The sequence below is a fragment of the Arachis hypogaea genome, chromosome 5 (genome assembly GCF_003086295.3).
Source record: "Arachis hypogaea cultivar Tifrunner chromosome 5, arahy.Tifrunner.gnm2.J5K5, whole genome shotgun sequence".
Taxonomy (NCBI): domain Eukaryota; kingdom Viridiplantae; phylum Streptophyta; class Magnoliopsida; order Fabales; family Fabaceae; genus Arachis; species Arachis hypogaea.
In genome coordinates, this window is record NC_092040.1 from 56,580,206 (window position 1) to 56,600,079 (window position 19,874).

A 19,874-nucleotide genomic window follows, 5' to 3' on the forward strand; every position below is an offset into this window, starting at 1 on the left:
CTCAAGGTTCTCCTTTTAATCAACTCCCAATCAAGTTAGAGGACTACTCCATTATCATAAATGTAAACTTCACAAAATTAAAAAGGGAAATAAAGAAGGACATGATAAACAATAATAAAAAAGATCAATTAAAGTTAAAAATGATTCTTGTATTAAAAAATTATAAAAATAATCCAATTGCAACTCTAGACAAATTAAGAATATAAAAGAGTAAGCGAAAAGTAAGAAAACAAACTAGAATGATGAAGTCTTTGGCGGAGGTAATAACTCTTCTCAATATCCCAATCCAAAAAGCAATAAAGCAAAATTCTAAGAACTATGAATGTGTATAGAGAAAACCTAGAGGAGGAGTAAAATTAGATCTAAAAACTAAAATTATGTGGAATGAGAATCATCCTTAGTCTCTGCATGTTCCCTGGCTCTAATATGCATTTTGGGCCAAAAACTGCGTTAAAACGCGGCCCAGAATCCACGCCAGCAATTTTTGCAAATTCTGCAGATCGTGCACGTCACGCGACTGCGTCGTCCATGCATTCGCGTCACTCGTGTAGATTCCAATCCACGCGCTCGCATCAGGCACGTGTTCGCACCACTGTGATTTTCTCCAATTCGTGCGGATGCGTGAACCATGCGTCCGTGTCGCTTCTCGCTGGTCATCTCCTCAATTTCTTGTGTTTCTTCCATTTTTGCTAGCTTTCTCTCCATTCTCTAAGCCATTCATTCCCTATGAAACTTGAAACACTTAACACACAGATCACGGCATCGAATGGTATAAAGCAGAATAAAAATATACAATTAAAAGATCTATAGGAAGCAAGTTTTCAATCATAGAATAATTTTGGGAAAGAATTGTAAATACATGCAAATCATATGAATAAGTGGGTGCAGACTTGATAAAACCACACAATTAAACACAATATAAATCATAAAATAATAGTTTATTAACCTCCCCACACTTAAACATTAGCATGTCCTCATGCTTAGTTGAAGGAGATAAAGTAAATGAGTAGGGACATGTAAAACTCATGTAATGCAATGCAACCTATATATATATATATATATATATATATATATATATATATATATATAAATGCAACTATATGATTCTTGTCCACTTGGTCAAAAGTAAGTAAGCTCTTTAAGACAATCATAAATCAAATTCCACTAATTCAATTTATACAGTAAGAACAGATAAAAATGCAAGAAGATATCTCACGAAAGCAGGGAACATAGAATTTAAGCATTGAACCCTCACTGATGATGTATGTGCACTCTAGTCTCTCAAGTGTATAGGGTAATCATTCTACTCTTCTGTAATCATGCTTTCTAAATTTTGTTCTACACCTAACCAATCAATAACATTTAATGTACAAATGCGAACATCATGAGGTCTTTTCTAGGTTGTAATGGGGCTAAGGTAAGGGTAAGGGTATATATGGCCAAGTGAGCTTATAAATTGAATCTTTAATTAACCTAAGCTTTCACCTATCATATATATATATATATATATATATATATATATATATATATATATATATATATATATATATATATATTCTATATAACTTCAAATTTCATACCTAGCTACCCAAAATTTTACTTTCACATTTCATACTCATGTATTAATTTTTATTTTAATTTTATCACATATACATTGATCTTTGAACTTTAACATAGAATTGGGGTAATTTTGTCCCCTTATTTATTTATTGAATTTTTTTGAACATGAAAATAAACATAGCTTATCAATGCACATAGATTTTTAATTTTTCTTATAGTTTCACATGAGTAAGTACCCAAATTCTCGTTATTTTATCATGACACATTCCCTTATTAACCTTTGTTCCCACAATCTTCCCATACTCAATTAACACACAATTCTATCTTAAGCTAACCAAATATTCAATTGGGATATTTAATTGTTTTTCTACTTAAAGCTAGTAATGTGGCAAAATATAGAACAAATGGGATTTAAAGGCTCAAAGTGGCTAACAAAGGTAATTTAAAGGGTAGGCTTATTTGAGATAAGTGAGCTAAACAACTAATGGCCTCAATCATATGCAATCATATAAATATATTAAATATTGGACATATAGGATGAAGCAAAATATAGATTACAATCATAGAGAAGGAAACACACAAGAATAAAACAATTATGGTTAAATAATGTAACCATGTATTTAGTCTCAAAATCTCAAGGGTTGTGTGTGATGGTGTTTTTGTGGAGAAACGAATTTCCAACACACAAATCCAACCGGCAAGTATACCGGGTCGCATCAAGTAGTAATAACTCACTTAGAGTGAGGTCGATCCCACAGGGATTGATGGATCAAGCAATTTTAGTGGGTGATTAGTTTAGTCAAGCTAACATTGAAGTGAATTTGGATGAAGTGTAGCCAACAGAAAGTAAATAGCAAGGAAAATTAAAGTGCAGAAAGTAAAATTGCAAGTAACTTAAAGAGCAAGAAAGTAAAATTGCAAGAATCTTAAATGACAAGAAATGTAAATTGCATTAAATGTAAAGGGGATTGGGAACAAGGAGATTAAAGCAAGCAGCAAGCAGAAAAGTAAAAGATGAAGTGCAGCAGATTTAAACAGAAATGAAAAATTGCTTGAAGAAGCAACACAGAATGTGATTAAGCTCAATTGTGAAATTTAAAGAGACAAGATCTCAGGGAATCAATGAGACTAGAAAACAAGTCTAGATCTCAATCCCTTCCTTGATCAAAGTAGAAAGCAGATTGAAGAAGAAAGAAAGATGGAAGCCGTAAATGAGAATGCAGATTCAACTTTCAATTCCTAGAAATTATGCAGAAGATGAACAAAGATGGATTTCAGATTTAAGATTGAAACAGAATTCCTCCAACCTCAATCTAAAATTTCAAAACAGAAATGAAAACTAAGAGAGAGAGCTCTCAAATCCTAATATTCCCTAGTGGGTCTCGCCTCCTCTCAAAGATGGAAATGATGCCTTATATAGGCTTTACAAAATGAAAAATGAAAATGAAATTAAAACAAATTACAAAAATGAAAATCCTAATTTAATTGATCCATGTGCCTTTGAGTGATGATGTGGGCTTAGCTTGCTTTGGATTTGAGGAGAAATGGGTTTGGTTGGCCTTGATTCAATTTGGTAAGGAATTGAATTAAATTGAATTTTGGTTGATTTTTGGCCCATGACACTCCCAGGAGGCTGCCCTGCCCTTGTGGAGGGCAGGGCAGGATTTGATGCATGCGGCCTTGGTGCGAGCGTGGTGCGTTGGTGTGTGCTACAGGATGCTGCCCTGCCCTCGCGGAGGGCAGGGCAGAAAATTCTGGTGCGCCAGTTTGGTGCCTGTGCGTGCTGCTGGTGCTGCCGAATTGTTCCTTGGTGCGCCAGAATGGTGCTGGCCGTGCCACAACAAAATGCTGCCCTGCCCTCGCGGAGGGTAGGGCAGTGTTTCTAAATTGAAGTCCCGTGTTCGAGACTTGGCCGATGCACACGCTACCCATTTTTCCTTGGCTTTCTTGGGACCAAAGTAAGGCCTAGTTTCTTGCTTCCTCATGGCCCTTAAAGATGCCTTTCATTTCTGCCTGAATTGTACGCCAAATATGGATTTCTATATATCGTTGGAAAGCTCTGAATGTCAGCTTTCCAATGCAACTGAAAGCACATCAATTGGACATCTGTAGCTCAAGTTATAGCCCTTTGAAGGAGGCATGGTCATGCTGTGAGCGCCCAGATTTTACCTTAGCGAAATTCTTGCTTCCAACCTCACTTTGCATCACGATTCTGCCCTGCCCTTGGCAAGAGCAGGGCAGTGTGCGTGCTGGCTGCTTCCTTCTTTGATTTGGTCATGGGCCACGCTTTTAAAAGCGTGGCCTAAGGCTCCAAAGTGTACCCCAACTTCAAAGTGTACCCCAAAGCTCTTTTTTTCTCTTTTTTTTTGTGTTTCTTTGCTTCTTTTTCTTCTTATTTTCTACAAGATTTATAAAATTAAAATATCAAGAAAATATATCATTTAAGTACAAAAGCATTCAATATTTAAGCACAAATCATCAATTTCTTGTATGAAAAAGCATAGAAAATAGATATATGATGACATGTCATCACAACACCAAACTTAAACCTTGCTTGTCCCCAAGCAAGAAAAGAATCATGCAATAGAAATTGACAATCCAAGGTAAGAAGAGTAGCAAGTTAATGTTCATGGCAAGCTAGTTTTCTATGCATGCTACAATTACAAAAGAGATGTAAATGATTGATGCTTCTATCTGGCTTATTTTATGAAATCTTTTTCTTATAATTCTTCCTTGAAACAAGCTTTTGATTTTTTTTTAGCTTCTCCTTTTGGGCGCTTTGCCCCATGAGTTAATAACAAAGCTACGACTTCTAAATGCTTTGTTTTCAAGTATTACCACTTGATACATAAGCACCACAAGCATTTAATTAGAGGACTTCATTAAGCTCATTTTTCTTTTCTTTTCTTGACTCTCTAATCATTGATGCTCAGAGCCTTGAGCTTTGAGGGAGTGCTTTTGCACTTGAGCCTAGCCTTGACTTCTAAGTGTTTTGTTTTCAAGCATTTGGCTTGATACATAAACACCACAAGCACTTAGCAAATAAATTGCCATTAGTACTCAGAGCCTTCAGCTTTCTCATTCTTTCCCTTTTTCTTTTCTTGCTTTAATTGTATTTGCTTCTTCAAGGTTTTCATGATTTCAAAAGATTTCACAAAATTTACAAGATGAAAAACTTCAATTAGATAAAATCCAATGCAATTGAGCAACAATCAATCATACTAGCTTTCCAATACTTGTATGCACATGCTAAGTTCTTCTTTAATTCCTTGTTTGTTTATGATCATGATGCTTTTTTTTGCTTTTGAATTCACAAAACTCAAGTTGGTAGTCATAATGTCACAACAACATATTTCAAATCAAATTCAAGCTATGCTTAGTCATACCACACATGTATACAGAAAATATAAAGACAATCATGCAATTTAAAGTGCTGGAAATAAATGAGAGGAAAAGGAACTTTACAACCTTGCAATTCATCTTCTCTATTGTTGTCGTTTTCCTCCCATTCTTCTCCTTCCCATACCAACTCAGAATGCTTGCTCATCCTCAAGCAACAATTAGAACAATGGCTATGGGGCTAAGATGGATCATGAATGTCTTACACAATGATATGTTAGTAACACATGTGTTTCAAGCAAGCAAAATTAAAGATAACAATCAAGGCATGGAGACAACGACATTTTGATTGCAAGCATAAGAAGGTGTGCACAATACATTGCATAAAAGATAAGTGGCACACCAAACTTAGTGTGACACTTTCACTTGAAATTAATGCAAGTATCTAGTAAGCATTGGAACAAAATTTTTTTGCATAGCAACACCAAACTTAGAATGCAACCAAATGTCAATTTATTTGAACTAAAACTAAACAAGAGAAACTGTTATTTGTTAAATACAATCACCAAATGAATAGTCTGTCATGAATAAGGATGTCTTGGTGATGTATTTACAAAAACAGTTAATAAAAGAAAAAAATAACTAAAACAAAGAGAATGCAAACGAAATGTCAAAAATAAAAGAAAAATAACAATGCAAAGGCAATATGATTATGCAGACAAGTGATGTTGCTAGATGAGTTGCATAGAAAAATAAGTGGCACACCAAACTTAGAATCTTAGTGTGACACTTTCATGTAGAATTGATGCAATCATCCAAAAAGATTGAAAATAATTTGTTGCAAGGCAACACCAAACTTAGAATGTGATCATATGCCAATTTATTGAAATTTAAACAAAGCATGGAGAAGAAATGTACCTACTGTCTACCTGTTATTTACTTTCTTCCTCTTTTTCCAGTTTGTTAAGAGGAATGACTTCAAGAGGGGAGAAGTTTCAGCTATTGTCCCCTGTCTTGGTCTCCTTTCAGCAAGCTTCCTTGTGAAATTGGCTTGATTAATCTTGCTTGCTGAATCAGGGGGAGGATTGTTTGCAGTTGACCTTCTCTTGAATGTTGTCCTTGGTATCTTGGTCACAATCCTCTTCTTGGTATTTTTGTTAATTGCCTTCACTTCTTGGATGTCAAGATATGGTTGCTGTGTGATTATTGGAGTGATTTCTTCATTAAGAGCCTCTTGAATTGGTGGTTCCATGAATCCTTCTTCTATGCAACTCTCTGCTTCAATTGAGGGTGACTTCTCTTGAGTGTCTTCCTCACTTTCTTGATCCTCCACTTCTTCCCTTGTCACCTCAAGTGCAGTTCCATTTTCAACCACCTCATTCTTCATTGAAAGTTCACTTGATGCAGTGGCCTCCTTATCTTGCTCTTCCACTTTCTCCTTTACATCCATCAATTGACCTTCATTTTCCTTGCTCAGTGGTTCTACACTCCTCCTTGTTTGCTCTAAGGGGCCATTCATCTTATTGAAGATGATTTCTTTCCAGGATTGGGGTTGTGTGTATCTTTCCACGAGTTTTCTATGTATTTCAATGGCTTGAAGGTAATCCTCATCTAGTGGTTCAAGAGATAAAGGTTGAGAGTAATTTTGGTGACGTGGATATGTTGTGGTGAAGTTGTGTTGAGGGGTGTGGAATAAGTTGTGTGATTGATGGGATGACTTGTATGGATTTTGGTGGAAACTTTGTGTTGAGGCATAATTAAGTGATGAAGAACTTTCAAATGAGAAACTGGGACGTGAGGGTGGATGCTCTTTCATTCCTTGGTAATACTCCCATCCACCATGAGGATAATGGTATGAATCATTTTGTGGTGGTGAGAAATATCCCATATGATTATCTTGTTCATCTTGTGGCTTTGAAGTGCATCTCCATGGATTGGAGTGCTTAGAATCTGTAAATTCTTGGTGATATTCCCAACCACCATTAGATATTTGTGATGGTGGGTGATATTCCAGAAAATTTGTTTGATCACAAGATGAGTTGAACTCCATTTGAATTTTGTAAAACACAACACCAATGAAAATTGGAATTACTCATATCAAAAATGAGTTTTGCTTAGTGAGGCAAAAACACAAACACCTTGTTTTCAACTTAGAACAGAGAACAAAAAAGAAAAAAATGCTTGATCTAGACTTCTCACCCACTTAATCATTGTTGATCTAATCAATCCCCGGCAACGACGCCAAAAACTTGATGGTGTTGTTGTGGAGAAACAAATTTCCAACACACAAATCCAACCGGCAAGTATATCGGGTCGCATCAAGTAGTAATAACTCACTTAGAGTGAGGTCGATCCCACAGGGATTGATGGATCAAGCAATTTTAGTGGGTGATTAGTTTAGTCAAGCTAACATTGAAGTGAATTTGGATGAAGTGTAGCCAACAGAAAGTAAATAGCAAGGAAAATTAAAGTGCAGAAAGTAAAATTGCAAGTAACTTAAAGATCAAGAAAGTAAAATTGCAAGAATCTTAAATGACAAGAAATGTAAATTGCATTAAATGTAAAGGGGATTGGGAACAAGGAGATTAAAGCAAGCAGCAAGCAGAAAAGTAAAAGATGAAGTGCAGCAGATTTAAACAGAAATGAAAAATTGCTTGAAGAAGCAACACAGAATGTGATTAAGCTCAATTGTGAAATTTAAAGAGACAAGATCTCAGGGAATCAATGAGACTAGAAAACAAGTCTAGATCTCAATCCCTTCCTTGATCAAAGTAGAAAGCAGATTGAAGAAGAAAGAAAGATGGAAGCCGTAAATGAGAATGCAGATTCAACTTTCAATTCCTAGAAATTATGCAGAAGATGAACAAAGATGGATTTCAGATTTAAGATTGAAACAGAATTCCTCCAACCTCAATCCAAAATTTCAAAACAGAAATGAAAACTAAGAGAGAGAGCTCTCAAATCCTAATATTCCCTAGTGGGTCTCGCCTCCTCTCAAAGATGGAAATGATGCCTTATATAGGCTTTACAAAATGAAAAATGAAAATAAAATTAAAACAAATTACAAAAATAAAAATCCTAATTTAATTGATCCATGTGCCTTTGAGTGATGATGTGGGCTTAGCTTGCTTTGGATTTGAGGAGAAATGGGTTTGGTTGGCCTTGATTCAATTTGGTGAGGAATTGAATTAAATTGAATTTTGGTTGATTTTTGGCCCATGACACTCCCAGGAGGCTGCCCTGCCCTTGTGGAGGGCAGGGCAGGATTTGATGCGTGCGGCCTTGGTGCGAGCGTGGTGCGTTGATGTGTGCTGCAGGATGCTGCCCTGCCCTCGCGGAGGGCAGGGCAGAAAATTCTGGTGCGCCAGTTTGGTGCCTGTGCGTGCTGCTGGTGCTGCCGAATTGTTCTTTGGTGCGCCAGAATGGTGCTGGCCGTGCCACAACAAAATGCTGCCCTGCCCTCGCGGAGGGCAGGGCAGTGTTTCTAAATTGAAGTCCCGTGTTCGAGACTTGGCCAATGCACACGCTACCCATTTTTCCTTGGCTTTCTTGGGACCAAAGTAAGGCCTAGTTTCTTGCTTCCTCATGGCCCTTAAAGATGCCTTTCGTTCCTGCCTGAATTTTATGTCAAATATGGATTGCTATATATCCTTGGAAAGCTCTGAATGTCAGCTTTCCAACGCAACTGGAAGCACATCAATTGGACGTCTGTAGCTCAAGTTATAGCCCTTTGAAGGAGGCATGGTCATGCTGTGAGCGCCCAGATTTTACCTTAGCGAAATTCTTGCTTCCAACCTCACTTTGCATCACGATTCTGCCCTGCCCTTGGCAAGAGCAGGGCAGTGTGCGTGCTGGCTGCTTCCTTCTTTGATTTGGTCATGGGCCACGCTTTTAAAAGCGTGGCCTAAGGCTCCAAAGTGTACCCCAACTTCAAAGTGTACCCCAAAGCTCTTTTTTTCTCCTTTTTTTGTGTTTCTTTGCTTCTTTTTCTTCTTATTTTTTACAAGATTTATAAAATTAAAATATCAAGAAAATATATCATTTAAGTACAAAAGCATTCAATATTTAAGCACAAATCATCAATTTCTTGTATGAAAAAGCATAGAAAATAGGTATATGATGACATGTCATCAGTGTGTTCTTGGCTTTTTAAACTATGTTCCAAATACAACCTCAAGCAAATTTAACATAAAAGTTTTGATTTAAATTAGTGAAAATTTTTTTCAAGAAATAGGGTCTTAGAAGAAACTTATTATCTTTTCAATCAAGTAGAACATGCATGCAATTAACCTATTACTATGCAATCTATCCTATTCTACAAAAGAAAAACTAACAAAATATCCTATTTTGTTGGTGTTAAGGAAGAGAAATTACCTCCGGAAGTCAGGTACTGACCGACCTCCCCACACTTAAAGCTTTGCACCGTCTTTGGTGCCATCTGTCAGGAATAAGGGAGGGCTGGTAGCAGTATCTCCACCATCGGGACCGTCATGACTCCTTATGCTGGTGAAAGAGGTGGAGTCCGGGGTGTCTGGGTCTTTCTCAGGTCTGTGGTTACCTGTGAGTAGCTCCTTGACGTATTTGAAACAACACTGATTGCGGCGCTCTCGTAGCTTTGCTTTCTATTCTTGCCTCGGAGGAAAAATTTTCACTAAGTGTGAGCTTACAGAGTGTGTGTGCTTTACACCGGGAAAAAGTTAAGAGGAGGAAAAAAATTCACCAATTGTCAAATCTTTTGCTCTAGACACATTAAGCATCACTTTTAAAACGCACCCAAAACTTAATAAATAGGCTACTCTCTAAAAGCGTCCCCTTTGATACGAAAAGTGAACTTATAGATATCAACCTACGACTACGCTTTATAAGTGATTTTTAAAATACATAAGGCTACACTTTTTAAATGATGCCACAATTGTGTATTATTTTCTCTTATAAAAAGGTAATACGGAAAAAAACGTAGCCTATTAATAGAATAGACTACACTTTTCAAATGTAGCTTAAAAAAGTGTGACTAAATGGATATTTTTCTTATAGTGGTTCTTACATGGTTACCAAGTTCTTCCTTGAACCATTTTTCAGTAGTATGAGCTTCTCATCCCAGACGCAACATAGTCCATTTCTGCCTATTAACGAAAATAGAGTAACATTATTATGTTATTCTTTGTCTTCTATATTAAAATTGAAGGCTGAAATCAATGCTTAGAAAGAAGCAATTAGAAACAATGCTTGAGCCAACTTCATATGCTTCTGATTTTAGAAATAAAAACATTTTCTCATCTCAATAAATTTTCATTCTAAAAGAAGAGATTATAAAAGTTAGTTATTGATTCGGATAAATAAGGCTGATATTGGCGTTGTCGAATTGGTGTCAGTAAAATTTTTATATAATGATTGGTTTTTATTTATTTTGGGTCTAGTTGTAGTCTAGGTAACAATTGATAAGGAAAAAGCAAAATACTTATATATACATATATATATATATATATATATATATATATATATATATATATATATATATATATATATAGTGACGGAACTATAGATTAACTAATCAAAGTAGTTTTATGGAACATGTTCTCCTCTCTAGTAGTTTTCACCCTCGCTCCTGAACGGAGACAAATCAGAAGGGTCCCTCGAATGTGAGGATATGTCCATCTGTTAATTTAGGCATATAAATATTTTGGAAAAATTAAACTGATAAATGTTTACGAAATTCAATCCAATTTTTATTTTTATAAAAAATTTAAAAAATATCTTTAATATTTGTCTAAAATTTTAATTGTCTTCAAAATTTAAAACGTCTATTAAATTTCAAATTTCTTTTTTTATTAGAATTATTTATTTTTTTAACATTTACTCTTATTTGATTCACACACTTTTTTAAAAATAATTTTTAACTAATTTCGTTAGGATATCGTATATTGACTTTAGTTAAGATTTTAATAAAACCTTTTTATCTCAAGTGATAATAATATATACGATGACTTCGTATTTTGTAATACATATGACACCGAAAGTCTATATAAATATGAGGTTTTATTTAACTTGTGTTTTAAGAACACATTTTTAAAATATAATAATAAATATTTTAAATTTTTTAATATATTTAATGTATCGAAAAAATAAAAAAAAGTTAGAATTTTAATAATTTTTAATAAAATATTTTTTATAGTATTTTTGTTACGGCCTGGCCCAAAGGGAACCTGGGCCGACCCGACCCACTGACCACCCGACCAAAACGGTCGGGTGCTGCGCCCATACCCGACCCGAACACGTGTCCGGGACAGCTGATCACCACAGCTGTGTGAGGAAGTTTCGCAGAAAGAGGGTCCTGCCCTTGTGGGACCCGCATCTAACACAATATATAAGGGGAGGGTCCTACCCCCCAAGGTACGTCACACATTCCACCTAACCCATTCCTCACCTGCATACTAGCTGACTAGAGTGTCGAAGTGTCTTTGCAGGTGACACCCCCTCCTTCCTTCCACAACGAGGGCTCGGCTACCCGGCAGACCCGATCCCTGTACAACCGCGATTGAAGCGTTCCCACCTCCTCAAGTATCCACCCGAACCGTCCGGTAACCGACCTACCGAACATTGGCGCCGTCTGTGGGGAAACGCCTAAATGGAAGTCGTGCCGGGCTTTGGAGACCAAGGCCGAGCAACCGGCGCAGAGGGGGCAGCCTCCGTCGCCTCTCCGAGAGGGCGACGCAGGTCCCCCCGACAGCGCACCGAACCACGTACAAGGACGCGAGAGACGCGGCCCTTCGGAGGAACTGGCGGTGACAGCGCCAGAATATTGCAAGAGCTACGCCACAGGGTCCAAAACCTAGAGCGACAGCTAGCCGATCAAGAGCATGATCGACGAACCACCGATCCTAGTTACTCCCCATCCCCTGAAAGCCGGGAGGGAGGTTCCCACCGGAGTCGCTCCCGACACGCCTCCGCCTCCAGAACGGAAGCGGAGAGCACCCGAGAAGAGTCACCCATCCCGAGAAGGCAAAACGACACAGTCATCTACTCCCGAGGCAAGGAAACGCGCCACACGGGACGAGATCGCGAAGACAGAGAAGGGAGGCCTGTGAGGACACGGCAACCCGTGATAATGGGCGCCACCCCGTTCCATCGGTCCATCCTTAAGGTCTGGTTGCCGAAGCACTTCGACAAACCAACAGACATGAGGTACGATGGAACCCAAGACCCTCTGGAACACCTCACGGACTTCGAGGCTAGAATGAATCTAGAGGGAGTAGGAGACGAGGTGAGGTGCCGGGCCTTCCCAGTCACCCTAGCCGGACCTGCGATCCGATGGTTTAACGGCCTCCCGCAGGGATCCATCTATGGATTTTCGGACATCAGTCGTGCCTTCTTGGCTCAGTTCACAACACGAATAGCAAAGGCAAAACACCCAATCAACCTGCTCGGGATAACCCAAAGACCTGGGGAGCCAACCAGAAAATACCTGGATCGCTTTAACGACGAATGCTTGGAAATTGACGGCCTAACCGACTCGGTGGCCAGCCTTTGTCTGACGAACGACCTCTTGAACGAGGACTTTTGAAAACACCTTACCACGAAACCGATCTGGACGATGCACGAGATTCAAACGGTAGCTAAGGAATACATAAATGACGAGGAAGTCAGCCAGGTCGTGGCTGCCAATAAACGGCACTTCGACTACAATCAACCTAGGCAACAGGGTAATGGATAGAGACAGAAAGAACAAGCCAAAGAGGGAGGGCCGAGCAAGAAACCCAGACCGTTTTCCCGGATCGAGAAGTTCACCAACTACACTCCACTCACTCTCCCCATCGTGGAAGTTTACCAGCAAATAGCCGAGAAAGGGATCTTGTCGAAGCCCCGACCACTCAAGGACCGTACGGGGGGAAACAAGAGCCTCTACTGTGACTACCACAAGGGCTATGGGCACCAAACGCAAGACTGCTTTGACTTGAGGGATGCACTAGAGCAAGCACTAAGAGATGGCAAACTATCAGAATTTTCCCATCTCATAAGGGAGCCGAGGAGACGGCAACGCGATCAAGACAGCGAGGAGGCCAAGACCCAGACGGCAAAGTGGCGACAAGAGTCAGAAGACAAAGACCACGGCCTTACCGTAATAAACGTAGTAACCGCCAAAAACACCGCGCCGAGGTCTAGGTCAACCCACAAGAAAGACGCCAAAATTCTGACGGTCTCCTCCGCCCCGATGCGAAGCTCCAAGAAGCCCCCATCCATCTCCTTCGGCCCAGAAGACCAATGGTTCGACGAGGCCCCCGAAAACCCACCTATGGTCATCACGGCCAAGGTGGGAACCGGCCTCGTCAAACGAATCCTTGTCGACACGGGGGCAGACTCGAACATTATGTTCCGCAATGTGTTCGACGCTCTAGGATTAAGGGACACCGACCTATCATCGCACCAGCACAGGATCATCAGATTAGGCGACCACTTCATCAAGCCGGACAGGCACAGGGCCGAAGATCGGCAATGGCTGAGTTCGTAGTTCTCCGAGATCCCACAGCCTACAACATCATCTTGGGGAGGAAGACGATTAATGATGTTGAAGCAATAATCAATACAAAGCTCCTAGTCATGAAGTTTGTTACCGACGACGGGTCCATAGGGTCCATAAGGGGAGATCTAGAAATGGCAGTCGCTGGCGACAATGCCAGTCTGTCCTTAAGGAAGAAATCTAAGGAAGCTTCGGGGGTGTTCCTAGCTGACCTAGACGCCAGGGTAGACGACAAACCCAGACCGGAACCTGAGGGGGACCTGGAAAGGTTCAGGGTCGGCGACACGGAGAAAAAATTCACGTTCGTCAACAGGAATCTCCCACATGAATTGAAGGAGCCCTTGGTAGAAATGATCAGGGCCAATGGGGATTTGTTTGCCTGGACGCCAGCCGACATGCCGAGCATAGATCCCGAAATTATGTCACACCACCTGGCCGTCAAGTCGGAAGCGTGCCCGGTAGCCCAACGGAGAAGAAAGATGTCACGGGAGAGGGTAGAGGAGGTGGCCAGGCAGACGGCCAGCCTCCTAGAAGCGAGTTTCATACGAGAACTAGACTACTCGACATGGCTTTCGAATGTAGTTCTAGTAAAGAAGCACAACGGCAAACGAAAAATGTGCGTAGACTACTCCGAGCTTAACAAGGCATGCCCAAAAGATTGTTTTCCCCTCCCTAACATAGACGCACTCGTCGACGCTGCGGCGGGCTACCGTTATCTGAGCTTTATGGACGCCTACTCCGGCTACAATCAGATACCGATGCACCGTCCCGACAAGGACAAGACAGCGTTTATAACGCCGGGAGGAACCGTCTGTTATAAGGTGATGCCATTCGGCCTAAAAAACGCAGGGACGACATACCAAAGGCTGATGAACAAGATATTCCACGACCTCATAGGCAAGACAGTGGAAGTCTATGTAGACGACATCCTCGCAAAAACAACGCGACCTGATGACCTCCTGAATGACTTGGCAAATGTGTTCGCGTCTCTCCTACAACACGGCATGAGACTCAATCCCCTCAAATGCGCCTTCGCTATAGAAGCTGGAAAGTTCCTAGGATTCATGATAACCCAAAGAGGAGTAGAAGCTAACCCGGAGAAATGCCAAGCAATACTCCAGATAAAGAGCCCGAGTTATATTAAGGACGTCCAGAGATTGGCAGGGCGACTGACCTCGTTATCCTGTTTTCTCAGAGCTTCGGCAACAAAAGCCCTGCCTTTCTTTAACCTCATGAAGAAAGGGATAGCATTCGAGTGGACGCCCGCGTGCGAGGAAGCCGTTAGACACTTCAAGGAAATCCTGGCGGCACCCCCTGTGCTCGGAAAGCCAAAGGCCGGGGAGCCACTATACCTATACCTCGCCATAACAGGAGAAGCCCTGGCCGCGGTTCTAGGACGAGAAGAAGGGAGGACTCAACAACCAATCTATTTCATGAGCAGAGCCCTACAAGGGGCAGAACTAAGGTACAGCAAACTGGAAAAGCTAGCTCTGGCACTCTTGACCTCTTCACGGAGGTTAAAACAATACTTCCAAGGTCATCAGATCGTCGTAAGAACGGACCAAGGGATCCGACAAGTGCTCCAAAAACCCGATTTGGTGAGAAGGATGATGACTTGGTCCATCGAACTTTTCCAGTATGACATACGGTACGAACCCCGGCAAGCAATCAAGGCGCAAGCGATGGCAGATTTTCTAGTAGAAGTAATGGGAGATCCAACCGCAGAAACGGGCGAACGCTGGAAGCTCCACGTGGACGGAGCCTCCCACCAGACCTCCGGGGGCGCCGGGATCATTCTGGAAAGCCCAGCTGGAGTCGTATACGAGCAGTCGATCAGGTTCAAATTTCCCGTCTCGAACAACCAGGCAGAATACGAAGCCCTCATAGGGGGCTTAGCCCTAGCAACGGAAGTTGGAGCAACGAGGTTGGAAATATGCAGCGATTCACAAGTCGTCACCTCCCAAGTAAACGGGAGCTATCAAGCCAGAGACTCATTATTACAAAAGTACTTGGAAAAAGTCAAGGATCTGAGCCAAAAGTTTGAGGAGGTCACAATCCACCACGTGCCCAGAGAAAGGAACACACGGGCAGATCTCCTATCAAAACTGGCCAGCACCAAACCGGGAGAAGGTAACCGGTCTCTCATCCAAGGAATGACGAGGGAGCCGGCGATCACTCTGCACCTATCAAGGCTAGGCCCCTCATGGCTGGACCCCATCACCAGCTTCTTAGAAAATGGCAAACTTCCCGACGACGAAAAGGATGCAACGAAACTGAGAAGGGAAGCGGCCAAGTACGCGATTATTCAGGGACAGCTATTCAAGAAAGGACTCAACCAGCCCCTACTGAAATGCCTACACCCCGACCAGACGAACTACGTCCTTAGGGAAGTCCATGAAGGTTACTGCGGACATCACATAGGGGGCAAAGCCTTAGTAAGAAAGTTAATCCGAGCTGGGTACTATTGGCCATCAATGATGGCAGACTCTAAAGAATTCGTCAGAAAATGCACCAAGTGTCAAGAGAATGCCAATTTCCATAGGGCACCGGCCTCCGAGCTAAGCCTGTTAACATCTTCCCGACCATTCTCGCAATGGGGGGTCGATCTCTTGGGGCCCTTCCCGGTTGGTCCTGGACAAGTCAAGTACCTCATAGTCGCCATTGACTACTACACCAAATGGATAGAGGCCGAGCCGCTGGCCAGCATATCCTCGTCCAATTGCAGGAAATTCATGTGGAGGCAGGTGATAACGCGGTTCGGGATCCCGGAGGTCGTTATCTCGGACAACGGCACATAGTTTACCGACAAGAAGTTCACGGAGTTCCTCACCGGCCTGGGTATAAGACAGAAGTTCTCCTCGGTAGAACACCCCCAAACAAACGGACAGGTGGAGTCCGCAAACAAGATTATCCTGCTAGGGCTTAAGAAGCGACTGGATAATAAAAAAGGTGCTTGGGCCGACGAGCTTGCCTCGGTCCTCTAGTCTTACCGAACAACCGAACAGTCTTCCACCAAGGAGACCCCTTTCCGACTAACATACGGGTTAGATGCGGTAATACCCGTAGAGATCGGGAAACCGAGCCCGCGATTACTTCTGAAAGGAGTAGGGGAAGCCGTGGAGAAGGACCTGATAGATGAAACCAGAGAAATGGCCCACTTGACAGAAGCAGCGCTGAAGCAAAGAATGGCCCTACGCTACAACACCAAAGTGCTCAAAAGAGAGTTTGAACCAAACGATCTCGTCCTAAGGCGTAACGACATCGGCTTACCGACCCCGGGAGCGGGCAAGCTTGCGGTAAACTGGGAAGGTCCCTATAGAGTCAAAGAAGTGATGGGTAAAGGCGCTTTCAAGTTAGAAAGGCTCGATGGCAAAGAAGTCCCAAGAACGTGGAACGTGAGCAACTTGAGAAGATTTTACTCCTAGCACAAGAGGCGACATGCCGACCAATCGAGCTAAGTATTTAATTCATGGAAATTTTGTTATGGTCTATGGGCCTTTTATGCAATTACCGAATAAGATATACTTGTGCAAAATTTTGTTTCTTTTGTTTTGTTCGCCTTTTCCGGACAACCCACTACGCAAGTGAATCCCCCAATACTCGACAACGATGCGCGGCCCCGGGACTGATCACCCCGGAAGCCTATCAATTACCACAATAGCAAACGGCTACACTAAAAAGCCACGACCTGGCTCAACCGGCCTAGCCAGAATACCATCAATACGGTAAAATGAATGGCAACTGCAAACCAATAACGGTGAATATGAACGACAACACAACCAGACGAATAAAAAAAGTATTAATTATGACAACACGGGCAAACAACCCAATAAAACAACTGTTCCCAAAGGCCAAAACAAAACAACCAAAAGTTTCATACAGAACAAGAGGAATCATTTTTGAGGAACGTCAACAATCTTGCCGTCCTTGATCACCTTGAAGACTCCAATTGCCGACGTGTCAAAATCAGGAGCAACAATTTTGACTTGAGCTTTAAGGGCCTCCTCGGTTGCCAGGATCGCGCCCTTCCCCTGCTTGACGACGTCTTTATACTTTGTTTTCAACGCTGCGAGCTCAGCTTCGACAGCTTGCTTTTCCTTCTCCAATGCGGCCACCCGCTCAGCAGTAGAGGCCTTCTTCTCAGCAGTAGAGGCTTTCTTCTCGGCAGCAGAGGCTTTCTTCTCGGCAGCGTCAAGCTTCTCATTAGATTGGGTCAGCTGCTCCCGGAGAGTTTCAACTTCGCGTTTGAGCTCGTTATTAGCCTTTCCAGCAGACTCCACCCTCCTGCGGAGAGATTCCATCCCGGACAACTCGAACTCGGCCTTCTGAGCTATCACTGCGCCGCGCAAGAGGGTACGATACATCCACCTCGTTTGCCCGGCAAGAGATGACTCATGAAAGTGCTCTTCAGTGCCGGGAATCAGCTGAGAATCTATAAAATTCCTGGCGTCAAAATTTTTCTCCATCACAGTGAGAACCCCATCGGGACTGCTGGACATCTTCCTCTTCCTCTTGAGGCTGGGCACCTCCTCCACCTCATCATCGGCCACAGGGTTAGACGTCGAACCCCCAGTACCGACCACTTCGCGGAAGGGGGAAACACGCACTTCCTTGTCACTTTGAGCCAAGGCACCCTGAGCCGAGGTACCGGTCTCATCGGCCACAGCCCCTTGATCGGAAGTGGCCTTGCTCTTGTCCTCCGGGGGAGCAATCGACTTCTCATTTCCCGCCTCGTCATCACTTGCGCATAAGAAGGTTTGGAACAAGTTAGGGAGTCCCGTTATCTCGGCAGACATTCCCACTATAACAAGAAAAGAAAATTCTTTAGTCGCAACAAAATATTGGGAAAAGCAAGAAATTAAAGACAAAGCAAGTAAAGACTTCTCACAAATATAGCTCCGACCGGCTTCCCGGTCACCCATGAGGAGGTGAGGATTCACGTGATTCCTCCCGAAGATTGCCAGTAACACATCGGCAATCTTCCTATCCACCGCAGACATGCCCTTGTAGGACACTTTAACGAAGGCGTTGGACCCCGCCCCGAAGCTCCAATAGGTCGGGATGAGGCGTGCCCCTTCCAACGACAACCAAAAAGGATGACGACCTTTGACAGGACGGACCTTGAAATATTTATCTTTGAATCCGTGATAGGAGTCCTCAAATAAACCAAAAATCCTCCGACCTTGGGCAGACCGGAAGGACATGAACCCCTTCTTATGTTTCCCCTCCTTCGAAGGGTTGGTAAGGTTGAAAAAGAAAAGAAAAACATCTACGGACACCGGCAGCTCGAGATATTCACAAACCATCTCGAAACAGCGGATTGAAGCCCAACTGTTCGGATGCAGCTGTGACGGCGCCACGGAAACCCGGCCCAGAAGCACCATTTGAAAAGCGAAAAACGGAATACGAACCCCCACTTGAGTAAACATGGATTTGTAGAACCAAATCCAATCAGCAACTCGGAGAGCGTGAAAGTTGAGCTCGTACAAGCGTTCGTGGGGAGCCGGGATGAAGACGTCGTAATTGGACTCCTCGTCGGTTCCTCTGCAAAGATACTCGTTTTGACGGAACTCGGTGAGCTCCTCCTCGCCCATTTGATTGGGGGAGTCCCTTACATCAGAAACAACCCAGGCGTAGGGGTCGTACGCCGCGGGAGAAGGGGAAGCCCGGGAGGCGGTGCGAGCCATACCTACACTAGGGGACCATCCAGTCAGTCTAAGAGGTCGTGTGCTCGGAGTGAATACAGAAGCTACCCTCAATCTATCCCACAACTAAGGCTAAACACGGTTAAAAAAAAAGGATAAAACCCAAACAAAGTTACTCTAGAATGGCAACCCCCCTAACACACCTACTTAGGACCTAAGATTAGCCAACATGCAAGATAAACATATGGCATGCACAAAAAGAAGTAATGGCAGAAGCAGAAGAATAATAAGAAGACAAAAGAAATTACCTGCACTGATAGCAAAAATTCGAAAGAAAAGCAACAACAACGCCTTGGAGCTAAGGAGGGAGAAGAAGATGGAGGTTGGCAGAATCGGAAGCGGAGAGATAATCGTCAAATGGATCCCAAAGGTAATGCAAAACAGTTTTAAAACCACCACCAAAAGGAGCGCGAAGGCCGAGGGGCATATTAGTCTTTGCACCAAGGGTTTTAAAACCCATTATGAGCATTTAATGCTCCACGCGAAGAATGAAGCGATAACCAATCGCCCCAGCAACAAACAGACACGCGCGCAAGAGAGGCGTCCCCTCCACGGACGGCCGGCTTGGCGACAACGCATGAGGTCAGAAACAACAAGCCCCCAACAGCCCACGCGGCTGTTGCCGACGCGTCGGGGGCACTGTTACGGCCTGGCCCAAAGGGAACCTGGGCCGACCCGACCCACTCACCACCCGACCAAAACGGTCGGGTGCCGCGCCCATACCCGACCCGAACACGTGTCCGGGACAGCTGATC

At 42.7% G+C, this 19,874-nt stretch overlaps 1 protein-coding gene across 1 annotated transcript; it reads left to right on the forward strand.

Moving 5' to 3' along the window:
- Positions 1 to 13,548: 13,548 nt before the first annotated feature.
- On the forward strand, positions 13,549 to 16,839 carry LOC140173208 (uncharacterized). Its single transcript, XM_072195968.1, has 3 exons — positions 13,549 to 14,201; positions 14,610 to 16,038; positions 16,420 to 16,839. The coding sequence occupies exons 1-3, from the start codon at positions 13,549 to 13,551 to the stop codon at positions 16,837 to 16,839; spliced, it is 2,502 nt and encodes an 833-aa protein (XP_072052069.1).
- The last annotated feature ends 3,035 nt before the right edge of the window (positions 16,840 to 19,874 follow it).

Coding starts and splice junctions, on each gene's coding strand:
- LOC140173208 (XM_072195968.1), top strand. CDS start 13,549: ATGGCAGTCGCTGGCGACAATGCCAGTCTGTCCTTAAGGAAGAAATCT. Junction 14,202..14,609: donor CCCGACAAGGACAAGACAGC/GTTTATAACGCC, acceptor CTGTTTTCTCAG/AGCTTCGGCAACAAAAGCCC. Junction 16,039..16,419: donor ATCTCTTGGGGCCCTTCCCG/GTTGGTCCTGGA, acceptor ACAACCGAACAG/TCTTCCACCAAGGAGACCCC.